A 13,486-nucleotide genomic window follows, 5' to 3' on the forward strand; every position below is an offset into this window, starting at 1 on the left:
TTCACACTCGGTATCATGTTTCAACACACTTTAGGTCAATATCACACCGGAATTCTCCTTTAAACACAGTGTATCCATACCTTAAACACAGTGTATCCATACCTTAAACAAAAGCGCTGCTTTGCACTTTAGTTGCAGTTCTGCAACACACTTGCATCTTTGGAGTTAGAAGAGTTAGAACTGTCATTCTTGGATTTGGTGTTTCTAGGAAGGGTAGTTCCAATGCTCAATTGCAAATACATGTGTGGGTGGAAAGTTTGGTGGGTTTTGCAGTTGTCAATGTTTTGATGTCATTAGTTTGACTAGATTGACCCTCCAACATGCTCCAACAGAGTATTTCACTTATCATTCCATTTTTAATTAACATTCAGAAATTCAGAATGTTCAGAAAATATTGGGACACTTCCATTGTTATGAGTTGGTTGTGCCAATAAGTTCTATGTGTGCTGCAGCTCTGTCGATGCTCTAGAAAATGTGCAGAACTCATTTTTACCCTCAACATCATTAACACTGCGGTGTTTGAACAACGGAACAACATCACCGCTTTCTAGACACAGGTGTTACAAGGTTGTTGTTTGAGCGAAAGTTGCGTCGTACCATGGTGGTTTAGCAACGATGCAGCTAACTTCTAAAAAACGCAACTAAGCAATAAGGACAGTAGAAGATAAAGAATATACTAAATATACTAAAATACTAATTACACTAAATAACACTTAATCTAAATCAATTCTAAAAACAGTATCCACATAGTGGGTGATTAATCAAGAGGCGCTTGCAATGACTGAGGCAGGGACTGAGCCTGTGATTCTCTGTGCATAGTAAGGTATGGTAAGGTGCTCTCTGTGCTCTGTGAGGTGTCATGCAAATGAGTAAGTCCAACAGTGCAACAGTGCAAGAATAAAGTCTAGAGACCAGCATAAAATAAATATGGACATATCAGAGAGTAGGCAAGGTAATATAAAAAAAAACTATATCTATATCTATATATCTATATCGATTTATATTTATATATATATATATATATATATATATATATATATATATATATATATATATATATATATATATAAATCGATATAGATATATAGATATAGATATAGTTTTTTTAATCTTAATCTAAATCAATCTAAATCTAAATCTCCCACTACAGAGCCAGCTTTCCTTACCAGTCTATATATATATATATATATATATATATATATATATCTTTATATCTATATATAATATATATATATATATATATATATATATATATATATATATATATATATATATATATATATATATATATATGAATGTATATATATATATATATATATATATATATATATATATTAAGAAAAAGTGTGGCCACAATCCGGCTGTGGCATGGAGGGAGGGGTTATGCATATGTGCTAATATAGCACACAGACAGTGAGGCAGTAAGACAGTGGTAAAAAGTGGCTAGTGGACAGACAGTATCCAAACATGGAGAGGGTGAAGACACAGACAGACTATGCAGAGAAGTCTATCTCTCCTCTTCCCTTAAGTGAGGCATTGAACAGTTCAATGGCTCTGGGGACAAATGACTTCCTCAGTCTGTCTGTTGTGCAAGGCAGTGAGCGAAGTCTCCAGCTGATCAGGCTCTTCTGCTTAACAATAGTGCTGTGGAGTGGGTGACACTCATTGTCCAAGATGTTGATCAGTTTGTTCAGGGTCCTTTTGTCAGATAGTGAAGTGATGCACTCCAGTTCAGCTCCCACTACAGAGCTAGCTTTCCTTACCAGTCTGTCAATTCGCCCAGCATCCTTCTTCTTTGTGCTTCCTCCCCAACATACCACTGCATAGAAGAGGACGCTGGCAACAACAGACTGGTAGAACATCCTGAGGAGCTTGCTGCACACATTGAAGGACCGCAGCCTCCTCAGGAAGTACAGCCTGCTCTGCCTTTTCTTGTAGAGTGCGTTAGTGTTGGCTGACCAGTCCAGTTTATTGTCCAGGTGGAGACCCAGATACTTGTAGGTGCTTACCACCTCCACATTGACCCCATCAATGGAGACTGGTAGCAGAGCGGGCTTAGACCTGCGGAAATCCACCACCATCTCCTTGGTCTTTGAAGTGTTGAGTTGGAGATGATTGAGTTTGCACTATTGCACAAAGTCCTCCACCAGGCTCCTGTACTCATCCTCCTGCTCATCCCTGATACACCCCACAATTGCAGTATCATCAGAAAACTTCTGCATGTGGCATGACTCAGTGTTGTAGCAGAAGTCAGATGTGTACAGGGTGAACAGGACTGGAGAGAGCACAGTTCCCTGTGGTGCTCCGGTGCTGCTGATCACAGTGTCAGAGAGGCAGTTCTTCAGTCTGACGAACTGTGGTCGCTCGGTCAAGTAATCTGTAATCCAGGTTACCAGGTGAGCGTCCACACCCATCTGCAAGAGCTTGTCTCCCAGTCTGAGTGGTTGGATGGTGTTAAAAGCACTTGAGAAATCAAAGAACATGATTCTCACAGCACTTTTCCCCTTGTCTAGGTGAGAATGTGTCCTGTGTAGAAGATAAGTGATGGCATCGTCCACGCCCAGGCATGGACTGGCCATCGGGCGTACCGGGCAATGCCCGGTGGGCCGACACACATTTTTGGGCCGGGGCTGTCATAATTTAATAATAATTTTAAAAATATCCACCGCGACGGTATTTCAGACACGAAACGTGGCCCATTGGTTGATTTTCTTGACGGACAATGGGCTAGTCCAATGACATCTCTCAGCCCTCCCCCTCCCCTGCCAGGGTTATCAAATTTTGCCATTTTAGCTGTCTGACCGCGGAGAGAAGTGAGTTTCCGTCTGTGAAATTGTGGAAATGGATAGTAGCCTAATAAACCACAAAAGCGTAAGGGGGGCACACAGAAGCTGCGAGACAAAAGTCTACTAAAAAGCCTACAAGTGGACGCAGCAAAATGATCGTTGAGCGTTTCTCTGCAACATGCATCAGTAGCAAAGAAGCCATCTGCATTTTACATTGCGCTATTCGATTGACGTCGACGCGGAGAGGAGAAAAAATAAAATAAGTTATCCACAACAAATCAACGAGTGGTTGGCCTCAGAACGCACTCAACTTTTTGAGATCTGAAGTCAGTCATGATTGGTCGAAATTGTTGTCAATCTTGACGCAGTAGGCCTACAACAAGCAAACCTATCACATTTCTGTGCGCATACAGGCAGCTACACACACACATAGGCCTAGGCTACACACACACGCACTCAGAAAGACACTAGAATGACACAGAAATTATGATAGCCCGTAACAATGAAAATGTTTTGGGATGTGTGTATCTTCACTTAATAGTATCTGGGGAGATTGTAGGCTAAAAGCGTGTAAATGCTCAACATATGAAATAATTACAGGACTCATTTTATTCAGTCAGACTTAAAACATGCATAATAGTAGTAGCCTATAGAGTTTTGTGCACAACCTCGTCCTTGCTGGTTTGGAGGTGGTCACCCTACTGGGTGTGTGTGTGTGTGTGTGTGTGTGTGTGTGTGTGTGTGTGTGTGTGTGTGTGTGTGTGTGTGTGTGTGTGTGTGTTTTAATAGCCTTTGTTTTCAAATAATGCTATGAGTAGACTCGGTGTCCAACTTAGAGTGTTATTTTAGCTTGCCATAAAGTTATAGTTTGCAGGTGTTACAGCTTACAGTTATTATCATCATGTAATATTAGTGAAACATTGCTTTCCCGAAATGGATGATAAATGTGCGCATATATCCTCTGGTATGTCGTGTGCCTCAATGCCCGGGCCATTTTTTGGTCCCAGTCCAGGCCTGTCCACGCCCACTTTCTCCTGGTATGCAAACTGTAACGGGTCTAGTGCATGGCGTACCTGGGGTCTGATCATACATAAAACCAGTCGCTCCATTGTCTTTATCACATGTGATGTTAGAGCGACAGGCCTGTAGTCAAGTATAACTATAGGCTATCAATTTTATTGACTCCGACACAGAATGTTTGCTCAACATTCTGCAACCCCCCTCCCTGTTCACCAACCACCACAAATAGAATTCAGAGAGTAAACGTGTATCAGTGTGTGTGTGTGTTTGTGTGTGTATATGTATGTGGGTGTTTGTGTGTGTGTGCTAATTGACCTGTGCACCCAGCGGTTGCGTATGAAGCGTAGTAGACATAACAGGGTCTGTGTGTGTGTGTGTATGTTTGTGTGTGTATATGTGTGTGTGTGTGTGTGTGTGTTTGTGTGTGTATATGTGTGTGTGTGTGTGTGTGTGTGTGTGTGTGTGTGTGTGTGTGTGTGTGTGTGTGCTAACTGACCTGTGCACCCAGCGGTTGCGTATGAAGCGTAGTAGACACAACAGGGTCTGTGTGTGTGCATGTGTGTGTGTGTGTGTGCTAACTGACCTGTGCACCCAGCGGTTGCGTATGAAGCGTAGTAGACATAACAGGGTCTGTGTGTGTGTGTTTGTGTGTATGTGTGTGTGTGTGTGTGTGTGTGTGTGTGTGTATATGTATGTGTGTGTGTGTGTGTGTGTGTGTGTGTGTGTGTGTGTGTGTGTGTGTGTGCTAACTGACCTGTGCACCCAGCGGTTGCGTATGAAGCATAGTAGACATAACAGGGTCTGCGTGTGTGTGTGTGTGTGTGTGTGTGTTTATATATGCATGTGTGTGTGTGTGCTAACTGACCTGTCCACCCGGTTACGTATGAAGCGTAGTAGACACAACAGGGTCTGTGGAAACCGCATGTCATCTCTAGCGTGTCTCTCCACAAGAGTCAACCATTTGCTCTTCATACTCTTCATGTCATCCACATCAGTCACATTGTTCAGCTGCTAACACACACACACACACACACACACACACACACACACACACACAAACACACACACACAAACACACACGTACACACGGTTAGGTTGTTCAGTGTGGGCTGCTTGACTAATGAATAAAGGCAAGTGTGTGTGTGTGTGTGTATGTGTTGGGGGGGGGGGGGGGGTTGCTGTACTCACCTCAGTTTTCCATGTGGAAAAGGTTTCCCCTTGTATTATCTCCACCAGGCTCTCATCATCAATGGAGTGTCCGTACTTTTCAACCTCCCCAACATTCCCCACCTCTCTCAGGAACATCTCTTTCCTAGGACACAAATGAACACTTGCTAAATGTGATATGTGATAATGTAGACCTACTAGATGAAGAGGAATTCTCAACTAGACTGCATTTCCGTACCAACCAAAAACCAACATGAATGACGCATTCAAAATAGGTGTAACACATAACGTTAAATAGATACACACACTGGGTGTGTTGTTAATTCACACCAACTACGGCTATGTCACGATAGAAGGCTTGCTGATTGGTTAGTCTAATGAGGGGTGGGCTATGTCACATCAGGAAGATTGCTGATTGGTTAGGAGGAAGAGTGTCATCACTGTTTTCTAGCACGTATGGCACTTATGGTGCCGTCATGGCATCTGGGAATATTAGGGACCGCCCCCCATGATGATTTTTGATGAGTTTTTCCGACTGCGAGCGTTCATGTGCTTTGCAGTCGAAATGTGTGAAGAACATGGACGGTACAACAAAGGTTAAAACATATGCTTATTAATACAACCCCAAAACAGAAAAAGTTGGGACATTGTGTAAAATGTGAATAAAAACAGAATGTAATAATCTGCAAATGTATTAAACTCATATTTTATTCCAAAAAGGACACAGAAAACATATCAAATGTTGAAAATGACAAATTTGACTATTTCATGGAAAATATATGTTAATTTCGACTTTAATACCAGCAACATTTTTCAAAAAAAGTTTGGACGGGGTAACAAAATGCTGGAAAAGTTGTATAATGATAAAGAAAACAAAAGAAAGAATGTTTCACAACTAATTAGGGTAAGTGGCAACATGATTGGGTATGAAAAAGAGCATCCCAGAGAGGCAGGGTCTCTTAGAAGTAAAGATGTAGGGGTATTCATCACTCTGCGTAAACTTGTGCATACAAATGATGAAACAATGTCATTTTAATGCTTCTTAACATGAAAATGTGACATATTTGGGGAGTTGATCATCTACAGGACATAATATTATTAAAACATTCAGAGAATCCAGAGAAATCTTTGCAAACAAGGGAAAGAGCTGAAAAACAACTTGGATGGCCGTGATCTTCTGGACCTCAGATAGCACTGCATCAATACCAGACCTGTTTCCAGACCTGTCATTGTATGGGCTCAGAAAAACCTCTGACCTTGATACTCAATTCATACACTGCAGCCAAAATTGTAACAGCTAAAATTGTATTGAGACATGATACAGTAAATACCACCCTCTTATCAGGGCCTGAGCTTGTTTAAAATGGACTGAGGTAACGTGGAAAAAGGTCCTGTGGTTAGACCAATCAAAGTTTGCCATTCTTTTTGGAAATCATGGACTCATCTGGGCTAAAGAGGAGAGGGCCTATCCATGTATCCAACCTATCCAACTTGTTTTAGTGCTCAGTTCCACACCCAACATCTATGATGATGTGGAGGAGCATTAGTGCCTACAGCATGGGCATCTTGCACATTTGGCAAAGCACAATCAATTCTGAATGATGTATATAGGTTTTGAGCAACATATACTGCCATCCAGGCAATGTCTTCTCCAGGGACTACCTTGAATATTTCAGGAAAACAATGCCAAAATGAATTCTGCACATATTTAAATAGTATTTCTCCATAGAGGAAGAGTCCAGGTGCTAAGATGGCCTGTCTGCAGTCCAGATTTATCAAATTAGGTGCATAATGGAATGAAAAACATGACTAAGAATACCCCATACTGTTGAGCAACTGAAATCCTATATTGGGGATTAATGGGACAACATTTCATTATCAATACTGTAGCAAATGGCCTCCTCAGTTCCTAAACATTTACAGAACTTTGTTAAATGAAGAGGTGAAGCAGCACAGTGGTAAACATGCTCCCATCAAAGTAGTTGCTTATAATAAGGTATCAAAGTAGTTGCTTATAATAAGGTATAAAAATAGTTGCTATAAGCAACTATTTTGATACCTTATTATAATAAGGTATCAAAGTAGTTGCTTTCCTCTTAGATAGATAGATAGATAGATAGATAGACAGATAGATACTTTATTGATCCCCAAGGGATCTTCTAGCACCGCTAACAGAATGTGCTTTATTTATAGCACAACCTTCTTATCTGTCTATCGTCTTCTTCCTGTGACTTAACTTTGCTTACCTGTCTTTCCTATCCGAGTAGTACATGTGTGACTTACTTTCCCCTCTGGCGAGTGAAACTTACTTATACTAATACTTATTGCTGCACTAGCTTCTCCTGGTTGCTTCTACTGATACTTATTGCTGCACTAGCTTCTCCTGGTTGCACTGTACCTTGACCTTGATAGTTCCCTTCGCTTTAGATAAAACCGTCAGCTAGATGACTAAATGTAAATATTATAAATCATGTAACCTACCTTTGTAAACTTGAGAGTCTTAATGGTCGTTGTCTGGAGAAGTGAGGAACCAATACAGGATGTACAAAAGTAGGAAGTAGGTTAGTCTCTCAGAGTGTTGAATTCCAGATGTGGGCGGTACAACTTCCCACAACTAGCAGTGCTAGAAGAGGAAAGCAACTACTTTCATACCTCATTATAAGCAACTACTTTGATACACACACACCCACACACACAGGGAGGCGTATAGAAGTTAATGATGGAGAGGAAAGGGCTGTTGAGGAGAGAGATTAAGCCTGAAGACAAAGAAAGAGACTGAGAGAGGAACAGAGAAAGAGAGAGCATGCACATTAAAGGAGAAAGAGAGAGCATGCACATTAAAGGAGAAGGAGAAAGAGAGAGCATGCACATTAAAGGAGAAAGAGAGAGCATGCACATTAAAGGAGAAAGAGAAAGAGAGAGCATGCACATTAAAGGAGAAAGAGAAAGAGAGAGCATGCACATTAAAGGAGAAAGAGAGAGCATGCACATTAAAGGAGAAAGAGAGAGCATGCACATTAAAGGAGAAAGAGAGAGCATGCACATTAAAGGAGAAAGAGAAAAGATAGAAAGAAAGAGAGGTAGAGAGAGAAGGAGACAGCGCTAAACCAAGAGAGAAGGATAGAAAAGTCAGAGATAACTAATGTCCTGGAAAAGGACAAAACCTGACATTCAAAAGATGTATTTGTCACTTGCATAATTGCACAGGTCCAACTACTCTTAACTGTGCAAAGGAAAGAAGACACTAATAATAAATAATACTTTTTATATCAAAAGTAGTAAAGTGCTGGGACAGTTTTGCATTGCTCGTTAGTCTCTCAGTTGGTCTAAGGACAGAGGGGATTTCCTGAGGGCAGCCATAAAACAGATTGTGTCTAGGGTGGTAAATGTCCTTTATTGCCTAGACCAACGCCTGGTATATATGGCCTGTAACCCAGGTAGAGTAACCCTATGTACAGGGCCATCTTCTCTGCAGTTTATTACTGTCCTGCCATCTTGTTATGTTATAATAACAGACTCTATTGCAGCAGAGTACTGGGCAGCCGTGGCCTACTGGTTAGCGCTTCGGACTTGTAACCGGAGGGTTGCCGGTTCGAACCCCGACCAGTTGAAGTGCCCTTGAGCAAGGCACCTAACCCCTCACTGCTCTCTGTGCACCGCTGTTGTTGCAGGCAGCTCACTGCACCGGGATTAGTGTGTGCTGAGTGTGTTTCACTAATTCACGGATTGGGATAAATTGGTATAAATTTTCCTCACAGGATCAAAAGAGTAAAAAAGAAAGAAAGAAGAAAGAATAGAAGGTCCTCTGCAGCATCATAGGCATCTTAAATGATCTCAGCCTCCTGAGGTGATATACATGCTGTCTTGCCTTTTCAGCCTCCTGAGGTGATATACATGCTGTCTTGCCTTTTCATCACACATCACGTGTGTGTGTAAGAGAGAGATCAGAATGTGTCTGTGTGTGTGTGGTTGGGTTTGTATACTTGCACTGTCGGCAAAATACGCTGCACAGACAGCGTACACATGCACACACACACACACACACACACACACACACACGCGCCATTTCTCTTCCCCCTTCTCTGGAAAGGTCCTCAGCATCCTCTTTGCCGCTCGACGGAGCTTAGGTGAGGTCCCCGCTCGACGGAGCTTAGGTGAGGTCCCTGCTCGACGGAGCTTAGGTGAGGTCCCCGCTCGACGGAGCTTAGGTGAGGTCCCCGCTCTTAGGTGAGGTCCCCGCTCTTAGGTGAGGTCCCCGCTCGACGGAGCTTAGGTGAGGTCCCCGCTCTTAGGTGAGGTCCCCGCTCGACGGAGCTTAGGTGAGGTCCCCGCTCGACGGAGCTTAGGTGAGGTCCCCGCTCGACGGAGCTTAGGTGAGGTCCCCGCTCGACGGAGCTTAGGTGAGGTCCCCGCTCTTAGGTGAGGTCCCCGCTCGACGGAGCTTAGGTGAGGTCCCGGGCTCCTACTTTTGTTCTGACGCCGATGTAATGACCAGTGATCCACAGTTTAGCCAGATTAACAGTTTTTATTGGGGAAGTGGAGGACACAGACGATGATACAGGGGAAACACAAGGTTAGCCACATTCACACACGCAATACACAACCACGATTCCAAGTAGGTGGTTTAGTGGCAAACTAAGTAAGATAACACAGAGGAAGTTGTAAACCTGATAACAGAACAGCCTGGGGGCTTCAATCTCCAAAATAAACAAAGCCAAAGGGCTCTTCTATTTAGGAGGATTACCACTTCCTCTGGGTTACCTTAACCCTTGTAAGGTGTTCTGTTCATATGTTTCCTACACAGCCAGTGTTCCAGGGTCTGGTGGGCCCACCACATTATTAGGCTTTTAAATCAATACAGCCATAACAATTTATGTAGAAATACATTATTTATATTATTGGTGCTTATTTCTTAGGAATTAATCAGAACAGGTGAAAGTGCTTGAAATGTAACAATTTTGTAACTTTGTGTGGAAATAGCAGAAATAGCAGGTGTAGCACACAGACACCTATACTCAGACACACACACATACAGACAGACGCACAGGCACACAGACTCACTCAGAGACACACAGACACACACACACACAGACACACAAGCACACACACACAGCAGGCCCAGTTAGGAGGAGGACACGGTGTACTCATATGTAATAGTTGTGTGTGTGTGGGGTGGGGTGGGGGGGGGGGGGGGTATTGTGTGCAGTCATTGAAAATGAGTTACTTTGTATGTTCTTCAAGGCCAATAAATTTGAGATGGAAGAAATAATAAATAGCATATTTTTTCTTTTAGCAAACATTGAAAACGGGTCCCACTGACCACGAACATCTTACCAGAACTGTCACTTAACCCCCTACTTGGAATAAACCCCTGGGTAATCACACACACACACACACACACACACACACATACGAGAATAAACCCTAATCACACACACACACACACACACACACACACCAACATGAGAATAACATGAGAATAAACCCTAATCACACACACACACACACACGAGAATAAAACCTAATCACACACACACACACATGAGAATAAACCCTAATCACACACACACACACACACACACACACACACACACACACACGAGAATAAACCCTAATCACACACACACATGAGAATAAACCCTAATCACACACACACACACAGACACATGAGAATAAACCGCAATCACACACATGAGAATAAACCCTAATCACACACACACACACACACACACATAAACCCTAATCACACACACACACGAGAATAAACCCTAATCACACACACACATGAGGATCATACATGAGGGAAAACCAAAGAGAGCCTACACACTGACTAATATAAGACATGATAAACCCTGCAAATGCAACGTAACACATGGCTAATTAGAAAGCAGTATTAGCATTAACTGCACACGGACGCTAGAATATAATGGACATTTTAGATATTTGTGGCCTTCCAGTTGCAAAAGATTCACTGCTGCGTCACCATTATGGGCCACAGACAGTTGAAAGAAATCACCTGCTTTTTCCAGACACGCCCTCTCATTAAGCCCGCTTATAGGTATGCATTAAGGCGTGGTGTGTGGATATATCCCAAAGTACACGTTAAAGTAATTGTTTTTTAAAGATTTATAAACACACGCGGGTGCGTGCGCAAAGTACACACACACACACACACACACACACACACACACACACACACACACACACACAGTCTTCCATGGGAGAAACTTGTGGATTACCCAACCCCAGTTGTGTCTGACCCGCCTCCCAGCCGCGTCACCATCGTTAGGGGCTGGAGTGCTCCCCAGGTGTCAAGTTCACTTCTTGTTTCAGCGCAGTCATTTGAAAGGACGTTCATACACATACAACCATACAACAGCTAGCACTAAGCGTTTTGGTCTCTAGTTCTCTGATGAGTTAGGTCTACGTCCTAGCCTACGGTTCGTCTATAAGTTTACAGACTTCGAACGGACAGTAATCAAGCCGTCCGCGTGCGTTTGTTTCCCGGTCTGAAGAGAGGATTCCGCTGGAAGCGACTCGCGCAGGATGGCAGCCGTGAAAGCGCTTCAGCAGTGGTGTAAGATCCAGTGTGACGGCTACCGAGATGTGGCCATCACGAACATGACGACGTCGTTTCGAGACGGGCTCGCCTTCTGTGCGCTCATTCATAAGCAGCGGCCCGATTTAATGTGAGTTATTTGGACTAACCGGTCCCTCGAGCCGTGGATAGTCCCTGGGAGCACCGGTTAAAGTTCGTGTTTGTTGGCAAAACAGGGCAGTTGTTTTGTTAAGCAGTTTTAAAGGGAGCAGTCGCTGCCAAAACATTGCTGTGACAAACTGGATAGACCGTAACGTTTATTAAACGAATTGCAGTATCAGGCGTGATACGGACCTTGATGTGGACAACTTTACCTGTTTCGTTTCATTTGTCCCTGCTGTGTGCACAAAGGTGTTGAATGGAATTCCCTGGCTTTCCGCGATTCTCGACCTGTTGATGATTTGCAGGGAATTACACATTGCTTCACTTATAAATGTTAAAAAGAACAACACTTAAATATGATAAAACTCAACAGAGAATAAAGTGATCGCATACAGGTTTACAAAGTAAAGATGACCTAAGATTTCCTCAAACATGACTTCACCCCATCTGTCATGTGCTGCAATAGGGGATGATTCAGTTTTGGTTTCACAAAAGGTCTCTCTCTCTCTCTCTCTCTCTCTCTCTCTCTCTCTCTCTCTCTCTCTCTCTCTCTCTCTCTCTCTCTCTAGAGACTTTGACTCTTTGCGGAAGGAGAACATTTATGACAACAACCACCTGGTGAGTAAAAATTTTAGTTTCCTCAGAGGTCAACAATAGCTGATTCTGGTTCAGAGAGCGAGACTGAAGGCAAATTGTTAGTTTGATCTGAGGTCAGAGCTAACAGCGAATTTGGGGCCAGTCTCTGAGAGAGAGAATCTAGGGTCAGTTTTGGTCTGAGGGTCAACTGTATTCAACCACTATTGAGGACACACACAAATGCACTCACAGATTAAAAAACATTACATTGCCATAAAATAGTAAAACATGCACACATTAAACACTGTCACCCTTTCAAACACACATTAAACAGGTTAAACAAAGTCTCTGATTTACTGTACACACAAACACACCCTCTCACACAAATACCCTCACATAATATGCTTTCTCTTTCTCTCTCTCTCACACACACACACACACGCACGCACACACTGAGGGATAAGGGAGAGAGGCTAAGGAAATCCCAATAGAAACTCCAGCTCCTCACCTTTCTCTCAGCAGTGTGTTTTTGGGTGTGTATGTGTGTGAGGGTGTGTGTGTTTTTTGGTGTGTGTGTATGTGTGTCAGCTGGCTTTAGGCTGACAGGGTAGTTTGGGAACCAGCAGAAGGTGTGTGTGTGTGAGGCAAGGAGGTTTTTCAATAGAAACAAAAGAGGGAAAAATAGAGAGAGGCAGGGAGGTCACAGTTAGTGAATGCTGGCAGACACACACACACAACCCAGTTGCTGTTGAATACACAATAAAATGAAAGTTGGCAGCCAGTCATATTCCAACCATCAGCCTAAATCTGGGGAAGCGTTATCTGTTATTGTGTGTGTGTGTGTGTGTGTGTGTGTGTGTGTCCAATCAGTGTGGTCAGGCCAAGACATGTTCTAAGGGCTGCCGATCCACTCATTTACTTGCTTTCACTTGCTTACACACACACACTCTTTTCTGTCACACACCTACACCATCCCTCTTTCTATTAAACACACACACACACAACTGTTGTTGGCTTGGTCTGAAGAATTGTCTGACAGGGGGGGGTTATAGAGGGGGAGTAGAGAAATATGTGGGCTTCTCCAGAATGTTGCCTCATAGAGTAACAGTTTAATGACAAATGAAGCCTTATTTGGTTGTGAATTACAAGAATTTGCCCTTCGAAGTGTGTGTGTGTGTGTTGATTAGGGGCAGAGGAGGAATAGCAACACATTGTTTGTGTGTGTGTGTGTGTGTGT

At 43.0% G+C, this 13,486-nt stretch overlaps 1 protein-coding gene and 1 long non-coding RNA gene across 2 annotated transcripts in view; one reads left to right on the top strand and one right to left on the bottom strand.

The window, feature by feature from the left end:
* Positions 1–4,652: 4,652 nt before the first annotated feature.
* LOC121683779 lies at positions 4,653–11,244 on the bottom strand. Its single transcript, XR_006022907.1, has 4 exons — positions 11,234–11,244; positions 7,220–7,223; positions 4,995–5,118; positions 4,653–4,814 (listed from the first exon to the last, which is right to left on the bottom strand). It is a non-coding gene; the product is annotated as an uncharacterized LOC121683779 (long non-coding RNA).
* A 56-nt stretch (positions 11,245–11,300) lies between these two features.
* Positions 11,301–13,486, top strand: part of LOC121683766 (MICAL-like protein 2) — a 20,694-nt gene continuing 18,508 nt past the window's right edge. Inside the window, exons 1-2 of the mRNA XM_042063578.1 lie at positions 11,301–11,662; positions 12,243–12,291. Of these exons, the coding sequence (XP_041919512.1) occupies positions 11,520–11,662; positions 12,243–12,291 (192 nt within the window). The 5' untranslated portion in view covers positions 11,301–11,519. The remainder of the gene's footprint in view (positions 11,663–12,242; positions 12,292–13,486) is intronic.

This window comes from Alosa sapidissima, chromosome 15 (assembly GCF_018492685.1).
Source record: "Alosa sapidissima isolate fAloSap1 chromosome 15, fAloSap1.pri, whole genome shotgun sequence".
NCBI lineage: Eukaryota > Metazoa > Chordata > Actinopteri > Clupeiformes > Clupeidae > Alosa > Alosa sapidissima.